Here is a 15,331-nt window from a genome sequence, read left to right on the forward strand (position 1 = left end):
GGCTGGGAGCCTGGACGCTGGGAGGGTTGCCCAAGGCCACCCAGGCAGCGGCCAGTCAGGGGTGCCTGGGCTGGACAGGGGGCCCTGGGTGTTTGGAACCAGCTCGCAGAGCTTTGCTGGAGCAGGTGCACGTGTGTGCGTGCATGTGAGCCCCACGTGCACGTGTGTGTCTCTGCGTGTCTCTCCGTACCTCTTCGTGTTCCTGTTCCCTTGTCTCTGGGTATCTGTCTGGCCCCCCGTGTGTGAGGCTGTGCGGATGAGTCTCCACATCCGTGTCTATCTCATGCTCTGTGTGGAGCTGGTGTGTCAGGCCTGACCTGGACTACAAGGAGGTGTCTCTTTGAACCCAAGGCAGTGGACAAACATCAGACGCGTCGCCGTGGGCTGGGCCCCTGCCGTGTGGCATGCGTTCTGTCCTCACCCCACGTCCAGCGAGATGGGCTAACCTGCCCAAGGCCACACAGCCAGGAGCTTGGGGCCATCCAGTGTGGACATCCATTGTCCTTCAAGTCGTGGCCACCAAGGCCCCACGTGAGGCTCCCTGCTCCTCACCTGTCCTGGCTCTGTGTACAGGGAGAACCCAAGTCTGAGGGGTCTCCAGCAGGGAGAGGCTGCACTCCTGAGGCCCAGCCAGGGCCGGGTGAGTGCGGGGCAGCAGGTGTCAGCGGTGGGGGAGGTACGGGTGGGAAGCAGGGCCTCTTCCCTGACCCCCGCCACGCTTGGCTGCCCCTCCACCTTTGATCACTGACCCTCCTCTGTCCCTCCAGGGACACTTTCCAGCCAGTGCTGGTGCTGGCTGGCCAAACAGTGTGGGAACCCAGGGGCCGGCCTTCCTCCAGGCGATGGCAGCTGGGGAGGGGCCTGGGCACACCGTGGGTGAGCAGTCACTGCAGAGCCTCTCCTGGGAAGCGGCATGATGCTGTGGTGTCTCAGGGAACCCAGGAAGGGCACTGGCTCTGGGCTGGGCCCCACAGGCATCAGTATATGTGTGCCCCTCCCTTTGCCCCATGCCCTTCCAATGACCCCAACTCCTGCCCGACCAGATTTCACACCGTCTGGCCATCTCAAACCATTCCTGGGTGCCCGAGCTCTTTCCTACCGCTAGGCCCATCTTATCCTATCCATCCCCACCCCCATTCCTCACTTCCCAGGTCTCTGTGTGGATGACTCTCAGAGGTCCTCCCTGACCACCTGCCCTTCCTTCCTGACCTCAGTTCCTTCACCAGTGCCCCTCCACCCACAAGCCTGTGGGCCCTGAGAGGCTGCCCCCAGGGCATGTTCAGGCCCCGGCAGCATCTGCCCCATCATGGTGACCATGGAGTAGCTATTGAGACCAGCCAAATCACACATAGGTGAGCCCTCGGGGGCCAGCGGGCACACAAACTGTTGCAGCTTCAGGGTGAGCTGCAGGAGGCGCATCATGCACACACACACCTGACACGCAGACACACTCCCGCACGTGGACATCACAAGCTCCCATGGGCACACATACCCACACATTCTCACATGCACACGCACTCCCCCACACACCTGCCCACTGCCATGCACCCGTGCACACACGTGCATCATCACACACGTTCACTTACACATCCTTGCATGCACACACTCTCCCACACGTGTCCACTGCCATGCACCCGTGCACACACGTGCATCATCACACACGTTCACTTACACATCCTTGCATGCACACACTCTCCCACACGTGCCCACTGCACCTGTGTATGTGTCCCAGTGGACACACAGGCATCACCACACACATCCACTTACACACATTCTTGCACATGTGCAGTGGCCTCGGGAGCAGGGGACTCTGGTTGTTTATCCCCAACACACGTTCCCGTGATAAAGAAAACAGGAAGGGACTTGGAGCCAGACACAGGAAGGGGAAGTGGCCGACCACAGGGAACCAGCTCCAGCCAGTGGACACTGGGCGGCCTGCTTGGGTGAGACACAGGGGCAGCCGGACAGATGGCTGCAGGGTGGGGAGCTGGAATGCCCCTCCGTGGCATCTTGCCCTGGTTTAATCTTCACCACGGCCCCAGTGGGCATCACCCCTTCTAGGCAAAAAACCGAGGCTGGGGCCAGGCTTGTCCCTGTCACCCAGGAGGGCTGCTGGAGCTGGGATTTGACCTGGGTTCACCTGACACCAGGCTCCTCCCAGCCCTGGTCCCGCAGCCCACTTGGGTGAAGGTGAGGCCTCTGTCGGGGAGGCGGGTGGTGTGGCGGGGCTCTTTTCTGCAGTGCCAGTTTGTCCAGCACCAAGATGCATCCCACACCTGTAGAACCCCGGGTTGGACTCTGGCAGTCTCATGGGGGTTCCTGGGGGGTCAGCACTGGCCCCCTCTGTCCCACAGTGTGCCCCTCCATCAGCCCAGCCCATCCCAGGGAGCCCAGAGCAAGGGTGACAGGAGTTGAGACCCGAGATGTGGCCACAGGCCCTGCCTGGCATTGACCCATGGGCCTGGGTGTGCTGGACAGCAGGCACTGAGAGGGGCCGCAGTGTGTGAAGCCCATACAGCGGGGTGGGACCTAGGAGACAGGTCAGCCCCCAGTCCATGCCTCCCACTCCCTCCAGTGCCTGATACCAGCTGCCGCGCCAAGGCAAAGCAGAGGTGCCCAGCGAGGGACTCACGCCAGTCCTTCCCTGGTCACACCCCCTCCCCGGGGATACAGATGCCACCTGTGCACACCCGAAGTCTGCCAAGTGCCGCAGAGCTACCTCAGTTCAGCCCACAGCCGGGCAGGCGGGGCTCCTCCCACTTTGCAGGGGAAGACACTGGGCTTCTGTCTTTGCTGACCTGCACCCGATTTTCTCCCTGCCGCCCCCTCACCCCAGCCCAAGGCACAGAGCACCGTGGTTCCACCTCCGCCCCTCCCCCAGAGTTGTCCTGGAATCACACCTAGGGGATGTGGAGGGACGAGGGGAATTTTCGGGGTGGAGGAGACAGTTCCAGGGGACGTCTGGCTTTGTCTTTCTCTTTTTTCTCTTAAAATTAAAATTTCAGTTAGGAGGAAAGAAAACTTCAGTTAGGAGGGACCCAAGATGGCCACCAGTCCTGGTTTGTCTGAAGCTGGTGGGGGGTCAGTTTCCAGGATCCATGGAGGACATTCAGGGCTAAAACAGGGGAAGTCCCAGGGAAACGGGACAAATTGGTCACCTGGGAGGGACCCCACAGCCATTTAACCCTACATGATGCTTGAGCTCCCTCCGCTGTGTCCCCGCCCAGCAGCTGCGCAGCCGTGCTTGAATACCATCAGTGATGGCGAGTTCATTATCTGACAGGGCAGCAAGAGCCAACCAAGAGGTGGAGACAGCCAGGACTAGGCACTGACCACAGTGAGGTCGGAGTTGGCAGAGTGGAGTGTGGGGCAAGGGAAAACGCAGCAGGGCCCCTGAGCTGCCTTTAGGGGCAGCCACAGCTTCCCACGGAAAGAGGAGGACAGAGAATTCCTAGGCCAAGGGAACAGCACAGGCAAATGCCTATACCATAGAGATTGAGTTCTTTCTCTCCGATGGCCAGTGCAGGGGTGAAGAGTGGAGGCTGTGACTTCACAGCCTTCTTCCCCACCCCACCCACAGATAGGGCTTCCTTTGGAAACATGGAGGCCTCGTCCTCCCGCCTTCACTCCCCAGGTCCCTGAGCCAGCAAAGGCCTCAGTGCAGATGGAAGAGCTGCCAGGATGCCCCAGCACGCTGCTCCACCTGCCTCTCATTTTCCTGAGGCTAATTTATCCTCAGCACCAGCATCTGCCCCCTCCTCCAGGAAGCCTCCTCTGACTTCCCCAGCCCTGAGGCCTCCCCTGCCTTAAGCATCATCCTTCTTCTCAGGCTTGCTGCCACCTCCAGCCCTGCCAGCGACCCCTGCCACCTCCAGCCCTGCCAGAGACCCCTGTAACTCTTCAGCCGGGCTTTCTCACCTCCACACCTGCTGGATTCTCTTCTTAGAACACCCTCTATTCCCTTCAAAAAACTTTCTGGGCTGGGTGCGGTGGCTCATGCCTGTAATCCCAGCACTTTGGGAGGCCGAGGCACTTGGAGATCACTTGAGGTCAGGAGTTCAAGATCAGCTTGGCCAAACGTGGTGAAACCTTGTCTCTACTAAAAGTACAAAAATTAGCCGGGCATGGTGGCAGGTGCCTGTAATCCTAGCTACTCAGGAGGCTGAGGCAGGAGAATTGCTTGAACCTGGGAAGCGGAGGTTGCAGTGAGCCGAGATGGCGCCACTGTACTCCAGCCTGGGCAACAACAGCAAGACTCCATCTAAAAAAAAAAAAAAAAAAACTTTCTGGGCTCAGCACAGTGGCTCATGCCTGTAATCCCAGCACTTTGGGAGGCCGAAGCACAAGGATTGCTTGAGCTCGGAGTTCAAGACCACCCAGAGCAACATGGTGAGACACCCCCCCACCCCCCACCACAAAAGATAGCTAAGTGTGGCGGCACAGACCTGTGGTCTCAGCTGGGGAGACTGAGGCGGGAGAATCACCTGAGCCCAGGAGGTTGAGGCTGCCGTGAGCTGTGATCATACCACTGCACCCCAGGGTGACCCTGTGGCAAAAAGAAAGAAAGAAAGAAAGAACTAACTTTATTTTCACTTAAAGATAACTCAAATGCCTGCTCTTCCAGGAAGCCCTCCTGGATCTCTCGGATTGAGTTTCTCTCCCTTCTCTTTAAGCCATTTCATTCCCTCTGGTCTCTGCATACAGAACTAGGTAGACCTAGGGCCTGGGGGGCCCAGCAAAGGCCAACCCTGGGGTGATGCCTCTGGGATCTCCAGCCCTTGGCTGGTCCTGCCCTGCACTTTGTGGGGACCAGGGGAGGGGCTGGATTGGCTCTGAGCCAGGTACACAACAAGAGCATACTAAGAGCTTGCTGGAGTGCATTCTTTCAACCAGTTTTTCCTGAGCACCCACACTGTGCCAGGACCACATGACTGCCCCTGGGGATCCTGTCTCCATCCCCTGTTGACCCCCAACACGTGGCACACTCAGCACACAGTAGATGCCCGAAGTGCTGGCTGCTTTTGGCCAAACAATCAAAGGCAAGGGACGGCCTTCCTGCAGCCTTGGAGACAGACAGCCTGGCTCCAGATCCTGCTCACACCCCGCACTGACCCGGTGGCTTGGGTGGGTCCCTTAACCTCTCTGTGACATGGACATGATGGTCGCAGCAGCTCTGGAGAGCAGTGAGATGACAGGGGTGGCCACACTTCACATAACTGCTGGTCCCGGGCACGTACTCAGTGGTGGCATCACTTGTTATTCTCCTTCCCTAAATGTCCATAAACGTCCCTTGCTGGCTGGGTGGAACCGTTCCCAAGGAAAGAGTGTACAGGCATTCCCAAGTCCCCAGGAGCTGGAGTCTTGGGACTGACCAAGCACCTAGGGGTGCAGTGGCTTCTCAAGCAACATCCTGGGGCTGCCCCAGAGAGGCCCTGGGCGGGGGAGGGCAGTGCCCAGATTTATCCACCAATCGCACAGGCTGCTGGCACTGAGCACGTTCTTATCTGCCCAGCCCAGCATGGGGGGGTGGCCAGGCCGGCCGGGGCGGGACGCTGCCTGGGGCTGGACGCGGAGGAGCCCCAAGCCCTGCTGGGTGGGTGACAGCCGCTGAGGCTCTGAGTGACCCTGCAGGCTGGTGGCCAGCCGGCCGCCCATCTTCCACACCATGTCGGACGGCGAGGGCCCCTCCGCCGGTGAGTGGCAGCGCTATATTTACCCGCCGTGGCTCCGGTTGCAGAGCCAAGGCCGCCAGTCACCGAGGGCACTGGGGCCCCCGCAGGCTGCAGGCAGCTGTGAGCTGGACCCCCTTCCTCCTTGCCCGACGCCTGGGGGGCCTGTGCCGCTGGAAGGGGGGGAGCTTGACTTTCAAAGCTAGGTTCCGCCGCACCCCCTGACTGCCCAGTGTAGCCAGCGCAGGAAGCTGTGCCTGATTCAAGCTCTCCCGGGGCTGGCAGCCGGGGCCAGAGCTGACCCAGGACAGAGGGGCAGGGGTTGCGACGGGACCCATGGGTGGGCTCAGGATGCCGTGGGCCACTGGAACCGCATGCAGACGAATGTGTGTGAACATTTAACGGCGGGGGAGAGCACACAGCTTCCGTCTGATTCCCCAAGTCTGAGACCTCTGGGCGTTCTGAGTCCCTGGTCCGGCAGCACCAGGCAGGCCCTCTGTGTGCCCTCATATCCTCTAGGTTGAAAATGGCCAGCGACACAGGCAGGCAGAAGGGCGATCAGATTCTGGGGTCTGCCCACTGCCCTTTGCTCTGCCTGAGGCAAGAGGCTGTGGTGGGGACTGGCCACCTATGTGCCTGGCTGGCTGCCCCCGGCTCCTGCCAGTTACAGAGCCAGCCTTGGCGGAATGGGGGCTGGGGACGGCCAAATCCAGGGGGACTCTGGAGTCAGGCTGTCCAGGTTCAAATTCCAGTTATTTCACCTCCAGGCTGGGTGGTCTTGGGCAGGTAACTTAACTTCTCTGAGCCTCCGTGTCCCCAGGTAAAAATGGAGACTGTGGCCCTAACCCCCCAGTGGCTGTGAAAATTAAATTTATGATATTGTGTGAAAGCGCCTGCGGGTGCCTGGGGTGCACTGAGTGCTCAGGGCCCTGCGTGCTGGCAGCAGGTGGGCACCCTGGGCAGCAGATGGGCAGCCCAGGCAGCCCAGGCAGCCAGGTCTGGCCTCCTCCAGCAGGGCCTCCTTCGTAAGCCACCGATTGTCGCTGGCACGTGGATTCCTTCTCCATAAAACCCTACCTTGGAGGCTCTCGGAACTCATCAGGGTCTCCTGGGGGAATGTGGGGCAGATCGTGGGTGACAGCACTCTGCAGATACCCTGTTACTAATGAACAGTGCCAGCGCCTTGGCCTGGCTGGGTAGGATTTGGAACAGAGCAAGTGAGAGTGTGAGAGAGTGTGTGTGTGTGTGAGAGAGACAGAGAGAGAGAGAGTGTGTGTGTGTGTGTGTGTGTGTGTTGGGGAGGGGTACATTGACAGAAGGGGCCTGACCTCACCCTCTTCCACTGGGTGCCAGTTGTCCTGGCTGCCAGAAATTGCCCGCCGGGGCTGCGGGAGCCCCGGGAGCCAGCAGACAGCTCTTTCTGGCTGGCCCTGCCCCACACCTGACGCTAACCCGGAATAGCTCTCCCTCTCCACCAGGGACATGGCCCTGGTTTTAGCAGTTTGCAAAGCCACCCGCATGGAGATGGGTATTTCAGGAAGGCCAGGACAATATTTAGCCCGTTGGAGCAAAGGAATGGGCACTGAGCATGCATGTGTGTGCGCAGCCTGGAGGCTGGGAGGTGACGTGGGCCTCACCGTCCCTTCCCCATCTAGGAGAGGGTCAGCCCGGTTGGGTTGGGAGGTGGGGCCTGGATTCCAGGCTGGCTCTGTCTGCCCTGGTGGGCAGGTGGCCCTGGGCAGGCTCCAGGCTTGGTTTTCCCATCTATAGAATGCCACGTGACGGTCTTTTGTCTCTAATATGTGGGTTTGAAGTTGAACTTGGCTGGCAGGAGTAAAGGCGGCATCTTGGTGCAGGAAGGTATATTTACTTATGGGTAGAAGGGGGCCTTCTGGAGCACACAGTGTGAAGTTCAGGCCTTTCTAGGATTCCTGCCCGGCAGCAACCAGTGGTTGCTCCAAGGACACTGCTCTGAAATATTTTCACCTGTTTTCAGTAACCGATTTCCCCAAGCCGTGTCGGCAGTGGGAACATTCTCAGCTCTCCACTTGTGACTGGTGTGACCTAGGGCAGACTATTCAAGGGCACTGTGCCTCAGTTTCCCCATCCATTAAGTGGGGACAATACTGGGACATTAACTCCTCAACGTGCACTAAGGATTAAATGGCCAACAGCATGTAACACACCTAAAATAACGCCAGGCTTATTGTTAGTGGTTACAGCTGTTATTATTTCACCAATACATAAGCAACCTAGAGAGGGAGATGAGGGGAGCAGAGGACCCGCTGTGTCCTGGACACACTGTTTTGTTTATTACCTGGAGGTGGGGGCTATCAGCTCCACCGTGTAACTAAGAACACTGAAGCTCAGAGAGGCACACGTGAGGTCACCCAGCTGGTCAATGGCAGAGCAGGGATTCGAACCCAGTTCCTCAGACCCTGTAAGCACAGAACCCAGGTTAGGCCCCTCTTCCCAGGAGTCCCACCTGCACACCCAAGGAGGGCGAGGCTGGCTATTTTGTGGAGCTTTTTGGCTTGCACCTGAAGAAGCAGCTCTCATTTCAGGGTTGGCTAGCTCAACATTGCCTCCAATAGCTTGCAACCTGTAGAGAAAAACATAGTGCCTTGTTAGGGTGTCAGGAAAATTCTGCAGAGCAGGAGCGCAGCAGGAGGTGGCCGGCCCCTGGATTTATGGCCCCGTGCCTGGGTGGGTGAGCCGGAGCTAAGGTTACCCGGGAGTCAGCACCGTATTTATAGCAGGAACTCGCCTGCATCAAGTACCGGCCCACACACCCCGGCCAGCAAAGGCGCTTCCTTTACAGTTGCCTGCATTCTAGGCTTGGCTCTGTCTCTTCAGGGCAGAGTCACATCACCTGACTAAGCCTCAGTTTCTTCATCTTTAAAATGGGGGGTTCGTCAGTTCTCTCACTGGGTCTGGAAATAGGATCTGTAAGTGCTTGGCACCTGCCTGGCATAGATGGGGCCTCAGAAGATGCCGGCTCTACACATCCTGGGTCTGTTGATTGTCTTTTCCTGCCTTTGACCTTGTGATTTACCCATCTCCGTCCTGGCCAGAATCTGCAGGAAGAGAATCCAGGTCTCTGTGCTGTAAGCTGCCCCCATGCTTGGGAAAGTTTCTAGCAAAGCAACTTTACAATCCTAAGCACTGAAGAGCAGGCTGTTCTGTTTTCAGCAGAGCAATGAATGCAGGTCCATCAGAGACCAGGGTTCAAATCCCAGCTCTACCACTCCCTAGCTCTGTGGCTTCGGGTGAGTCACTTAACTTCTGTGAGCCTCTGTGACAGATGGGCATTTGCCCTGCTGCAGCGGGTATGGTAAGGACAGGCCTCTAACCTGCAGAAGTGTTCAGCCAGCAGAGTGACCCTGTCTCTCCTCCTGTGTAACCTTCCGCCAGTCCCACTGCCCTGCTCTGGGCCACAGTCACCCTGTTCGTGTGTTGAGACATGGCTGCCCTTGCTGGTGCCTTTTGTATGTGCGTGTGCTGGGAACTTGTTCCCCCGTCATTATCACCTCCCCCAATGCCCTGCAGCTTCTGATTCTCACCAAGACATTCAGCTGGGTGAGCTGACAGATCCCTGGTGTCCCCAAAAGGCCCCCAAGTACTTGGCTCTCCAAGTACCTCTCTCTGCCTGAAGTCAAGGATGGTTTTCCAAGGATAGGGCCTGCAAACATTAGTGGGGCCACCCAACTGCTCACTCAATTCTCCCTGGCATCCCAGAACCCAGACAGCACCCCAACATTTTGCACCCCCCCCAGACCTCACAGTGGGCCCCTCACCAGGGACCAGGGCAGCGTCCACCTTCTCTTCCTGTCCCAGCCACGCCCAGCTCTCACCTCAGTTTCTCCTAGAAGGCCTCGCCCCCCAATTTATGCCATCCCAGTCCCCAAGGAGGTTGCACTGCTCTCTGAGGCGGAGGGGCCTGGCCTGGTGTCCCTTCCCTGGATTTCAGGGCAGACAAGTGCTGGAAAGGGTATGAGATGCCTGGAGTGGCCCTGGGATATGGGAACACCTCTGAGATGACCTGGTGAATGGTGCCAACGTGGCCCCCTGCCCTGCTCGTAGGAGTCCCGAGCTGTTGGATGCTACAGGCCTGTCCAGGTGCAGTGGGAGCCTTTGGTGCTGAGTGACCCAGGGCAGCCTTCCTTCGTGTGTGACCTCAGAGAGGTTAAGTATTAGCCATCCACAGGCCAGCACATGGCTCTGGACACATGTCACGAGTTCTGACATCAAGTCCCCCCGCCTCAGCCCCTGTGAAGGGCTGGTCCTGCCTGGGTCTCTCTGAGGGTCCAAGCCAGACTCCATGCCCTGTGCCTTCTGGATGCCTGCACATAGGGTGGTGGCAGGGCATGAGTCCCTGAGGAGCAAGAGGTGGTTTTATGTGACGTCAGTGGTTGCCAAGGCTGGAGGCAGCAAGTGGCCTGGGTTTTCACTGGGTTTATGGTTACTGGCCAGTTTATGGTTACTGGCCTATCCTTGGGGATAGGGAGCCAGTGAAGGCTCTGGAGCTGGGGATGGAGAAGGTACATGGCTCGCTTCAGTGCGGTGGGTGGAGGAATTGGAAGGAGGATCTGGAGGCCTAGAGGCCAAGGAGGAGGCTGGTGAGATGGTCCTGGGGAGAGAGGGTGAGGTCCACACAGAAGAGGAGGGACCCGAAGGAGGGCACAGGGAGATCTGGCAACTGCTGGGGCTGGGGTGCTGGGACGGTGCAGGGGAGGCTGAGCCTGATACTGCCGCCCCTGTTAGGAGGGCCCAAAGGACATACTGTCACTTTCAGGGCTCCGTGGGGTGACCTGGCAGTGTTTCAGGGCTCAACTGTAAAACTTGTGGAGTGCGTGGAGGGCTGGGTAAGATCCCAGCCCCATGTGCCCTGGCCCTGGACACAGGCAGGCCCCTCTCCTCTCCGAGCCTCGGCGGTCTCATCTGTAAAGTAGAGGTGACACCATAAGCTCAGGGGTGTCATGGGTATTGGATGGGATGACTCCTTTTAACTCCTTATGAACTGTGGGGCACAAGGGAAGTGTGGGTGATCTCCAGGCATGAACCTTTGAACAGCACCGCAAGTGTGCCGGGCACCTGTGATATTGACACCAAGAAGGACTCAACCTCAGCAGCATCCAGCGACCTCTCACGAGAGGCTGGGCACGGGGTGGGGACATGCAGGAGGAATCCGCAGTTGGGAAGTCCCTCTTCAGTGCCCCTCACGGCGCCCCTACGTTGAGGTTCACACCACACTCCCAACCCATGGGATCTCCATGTTATGGAGCAGGGGAAACTGAGGCCCAAGAGGAAGAGAGACTGGCTCAGTCACCCAGCGAGGGCGTGGTGAGCTAGGGCTCAGGCTGGATTCCCAGGCACAGGTCGAGCCCCTCCAGCACTTTTGCTGAGGTGTCTCCTACTTGTCCCATCGTCCAGGCTCAGTGGAGGCCTGCCTCCTCCAGGGACCCTTCCCTGAGTTCTGCAGCCCCTGGGGACCCTGAACCCTTGGAGCACCCATGCCCTGCTACCCTTCTTGGATAGTAGCTTCGAGTGGCACCACCCCAGACCACTGCCCTTCTCACAGAAGTTACGAGCTGTGGGATGTTGTTAGGCATGTCCAGGTGCGGCTGGATCCTTCAGTACTGTGCGATCCAGGACAGGCCCCCTTCCGTGTGTGGCCTGAGAGATGCTGATTTGTTAGCATCCACCCACTTACCTGTTAGCCATCCACAGGCCAGCACATGGCTCTGCACATGCATCCCAAGTCCTGACATCAGGCAGGCCCCGGTACCTTCTCAGCCCTGCACTCACTCGGCACATGAACCTCCAGGCAGCAAATGAATACATTCACATGGCCAGTGTCGGAAGTACCCTCGCAGGCTTTTTCATCTATGACAAGAAATGCAGGTTAGAAAGGTAACTTGGAAAGGAAAGCTATCCACTTCTGTTCTTTTAAACTATTGGGTCAATTCTAAGGGAGCATTCTTGAGATAGCAAGATAGATTTTATTTTTTATTTATCATGTTTTTAAAACAAAAGTTTTAAAATAAAAAAACAGCTAATGGTTGCAAATGCTAACAGCTTTTGCATTTAGCATTTGCAACCATTTCACTATTTTTTTTCTTGAATTTCACAGTCAAAATAAAATATAGAAACCAGTTGCTGAGGTAGGTAAAAGGTCGCCCATAGACACCCATTTCAAATTTCCAATTTTTGCACTTTGATTTCAAAATTTTGCCTTCATCAAAACAGCCTCTTTGGTTTTTATTTTGTTTCTTACTCTTTTTTTACATAAGTCAGAATGGGATCGGGATGCTCCAGAATAAACAAATCTCAATGGCTCAATACCACAAAGGTACACTTCTACCTTATAAAAAGACCACTGCAGGTCTGGTGACCCCCTCCCTGCTCCCAGGGCAGGTCCCTACAAGGTGACCCAGCGTGATGCTTCCATAAAGACCCATGTTTTCCCAGTCACTGCAGCCAGCCAAGAGAGAGATGGCGACACAGCACCAGTTAAATGCACCCACCGGGAAGTAACCCACCTTGCCACAGCCAAAGTTTCACTGGCTACAGCAAGCCACATGGGCACACCAAATGGCCAGAGGACAGAGTGTGTCTCTCCATTAGGAACAGCAGTAATGTCTGCACCCTTTTCATTGAGTTTTTTTCCCCCTAATTGACCGTCTGTTTCTTCGTTTGTTTTTCAAGTAATCCATTTTAATTATGAAATAGAGCACATTGTGTGAGCTGTGGTCAACAGGTATCCAAAATGTAAATCATGTGATTCCCAATATGCAAATCATAACGCCAGGGGCAAGATTTTTCAAAACATCGCTCCCTCCCACGGACTTGCATTTGCATTTTAAAGCACGAAAATAAATTTCTGAATGATTCGGTCATCACCTCCAGTGCGGAAAAGCATAACCAAGAAAAACCTTAGCCAGAAATATCCTTTGACTTTTTATTTGCTGAGGTACAAAAGAGGGTGTTGGAATGAGTAGGCTGTGGAATCCGTTTATTCAGATCCAAAAACTGAGATAGGAGTTTAGAAGGAAATGATTTTTGAATAATATTGGGGGAAATGATGAGAAGAGCGTGTTTTCTTCACTCTAATACAGATACGCACTCTCTCTTTGATTCTATGACACCATTAAAGAGAAGCTGTGTCATCAGTTTAGTAGCTGGTTCTCCCAGTTGACTTTTTTTTTTGAGACAGACTCTTGCTCTGTCGCCCAGGCTTGAGTGCAGTGGCACATCTCGGCTCACTGCAACCTCTGCCTCCCGGGTTCAAGCGATTCTCCTGCCTCAGCCTCCCAAGTAGCTGGGACTACAGGCACGTGCCACCACACCTGGCTAATTTTTGTATTTTTAGTAGAGACGGGGTTTCACCATGTTGCCCAGGCTGGTCTCAAACTTCTGACCTCAAATTATCCGCCTGCTTCGGCCTCCCAAAGTGCTGAGATTACAGGCATGAGCCATCATCCGGCCCCAAATGACTTTTAATGGTGGGCGTGTACATACACATATGGCACACACACACGCACACACTATGAAACACATTTAAATAAAACTTTACAGTATAACAGAGGGCTGTGGCCACACACATCACACATTGCTTTGTATGAGATAAGATCTGCTTTAAAAATAATGTTTGCAAAGACTAGAGGTTGCCTATGAACCCTGTCATAAAAGTCAGTGAACCGACCTGGATCGCTAGAAATAAAACCAGATTTGGACCTGATACTGCTGAGCTCCGTTTGGGGGGTCAGACATTCCTGCAGTATTCAGCTCTGTGGTCCAACCTCGAGGCCAAACTGTTTAGAGAACTCTCTACCAAGTTTAAACACATCTTTTAGGAATCCTGCCTCATTTATTTTGGGTGGAAAAACATGTCAAGTGCTGGTGCTGGAGCAGAAAACATCCTTCCTGCCGCTTCTCGCTCATAGTCTGAGTTAACCTCTGACTCTGTGGACGCTTACTGAGCCTGTGCTGTGTGCACGGTGTACCGAGCCTGTGCTGTGTGCACGGTGTACCGAGCCTGTGCTGTGTGCACGGTGTACCGAGCCTGTGCTGTGTGCACGGTGTACCGCCAGGCACTGTGCTGCGAGGCTAGAGCAGGGAATTCAGCCAGCCTTGGGTCTCCCCTTGTGGGATTTGCCTCTCAGCCCACTCTGGTGTCCTTGTCCTTAGGGTTAATAGACTGAGGTTACTGGTGGACTAAACAAGAATGTATACAGTAGGCACTGAAAAATGGCGGCTCCCCTCCCCTAGGCCCTTTCACACACTCAGTTCCACAGGACGCCCCCTTTAACCTATGTAGTCAATGTTATCATTCCATTTTACAGACGAGCAAATGGAGATTTAGAGAAATGGAGTGGCTTGCCCAAGGTCACACAGGGAGTAACTGAGACAGATGGGACGGAGACAGGTGCGCTGTCCCCAACCTGGGGTCACCCACCTCAGGAGGGTCAGAAAAGTGGCACTCTTTCCCAAAGAAGGGAGCTGGGTGTGGCGGTGGCTTGGGGGAAGGGCCTTTATCAGGACCCAAGCCCAGCAATCCCCTCTGAACTTTTCGGGAGGAGGGAGAGGTCTCAGGGAGCACCTATGTTTGGAGCCTGGTGGAGGCTTGGCCCTGAGCCCAGCTATGTGGCGGAAGCACTAGCTTCAGGCAAGCCCTCTGCCTCTGGGGAGGTTTCCACAGGATGGGGTGGGGGCGGATGTGCAGCATGAAGAGAAACAGGAGTCTTCCTTGTAGCAGAAGCCGAGGACGTAGGAGGTGCCGCCTAAGCCCCAGCATCTCTCTGGAGTGGTTTCCTGCTCGCCCGGGGACAACAGCCAAAGCCTGGTGCCCCGGCTCTACCCCATGGCCAGAGCTGGCTCAGTCGCACCCCACACCCTGGGCCCCCTCCACGCAGCCCAGGGCCTCACACCATCCCCATTCTGCCGCTGGTGGATGCTTCTGTCAACTTCATGCCTAAGAAGGCTGGCTGAGGCTGGCATAGAGCCTTGTCCTGTGTCCCCACCCCTCGAGCAGGGCTCCTCCCGCCCAGGGCTCCCAGTTCTTCCTGGGGAGAGAAGCCCAAGTGGCCGGGTGCTCTGGTTTGTTGAGCGTCTGCCGCGCCCTGCCCTGGGCGGCTCCTCCGCACTCCTGTTTGCTATCCTGTGCTTGCCTCAGCTCTATCGGGCACTGTGCCCCATCTCACAAGGCCAGATACCCAGGATAAGCATGATTAAGGAGGTAGAAAAACAACCACCACCCGGGCACCTGTAGTCCCAGCTACTCAGGAGGCTGAGGGAGGAGAATGGCGTGAACCCAGGAGGTGGAGCTTGCAGTGAGCCGAGATAGCGCCACTGCACTCCAGCCTTGGTGACAGAGCTAGACCCCGTCTCAAACAAAAAAAAAAAAAGAAGAAAAGGAAAACAGCCACCATCTCTGGAAAAAAAATCATGAGCTCCGAACTCCCCTGGAAATGTATAGAAATGGCGAGGAGGGCACTGCGCTTTCTTCCAGGCCTGGACCAAGGGACCAGCCTCTGGCCCAGGAGAAAGGCAGGCCCGGGGTGGCACAGATCGGCTCCAGATGTACAGGGCACATTTGGGGAACGGCAGCTGTCTGGCCTGATGGGGGGCAGGGGTCTGAGGGGGAAGGAGAAACTCTATCC

At 56.4% G+C, this 15,331-nt stretch overlaps 1 protein-coding gene across 2 annotated transcripts in view; it reads left to right on the plus strand.

The window, feature by feature from the left end:
• Nucleotides 1-5,521: 5,521 nt before the first annotated feature.
• Nucleotides 5,522-15,331, plus strand: part of EML1 (EMAP like 1) — a 211,596-nt gene continuing 201,786 nt past the window's right edge. Inside the window, exon 1 of one of the 2 annotated variants that reach the window (XM_055361534.2) lies at nucleotides 5,522-5,693. In XM_055361534.2, coding sequence (XP_055217509.1) covers nucleotides 5,666-5,693 — 28 coding nt within the window. In that variant the 5' untranslated portion in view covers nucleotides 5,522-5,665. The remainder of the gene's footprint in view (nucleotides 5,694-15,331) is intronic. The other variant, XM_055361533.2, reaches the window with a different exon arrangement.

The sequence above is a fragment of the Gorilla gorilla genome, chromosome 15 (genome assembly GCF_029281585.2).
Source record: "Gorilla gorilla gorilla isolate KB3781 chromosome 15, NHGRI_mGorGor1-v2.1_pri, whole genome shotgun sequence".
Taxonomy (NCBI): domain Eukaryota; kingdom Metazoa; phylum Chordata; class Mammalia; order Primates; family Hominidae; genus Gorilla; species Gorilla gorilla.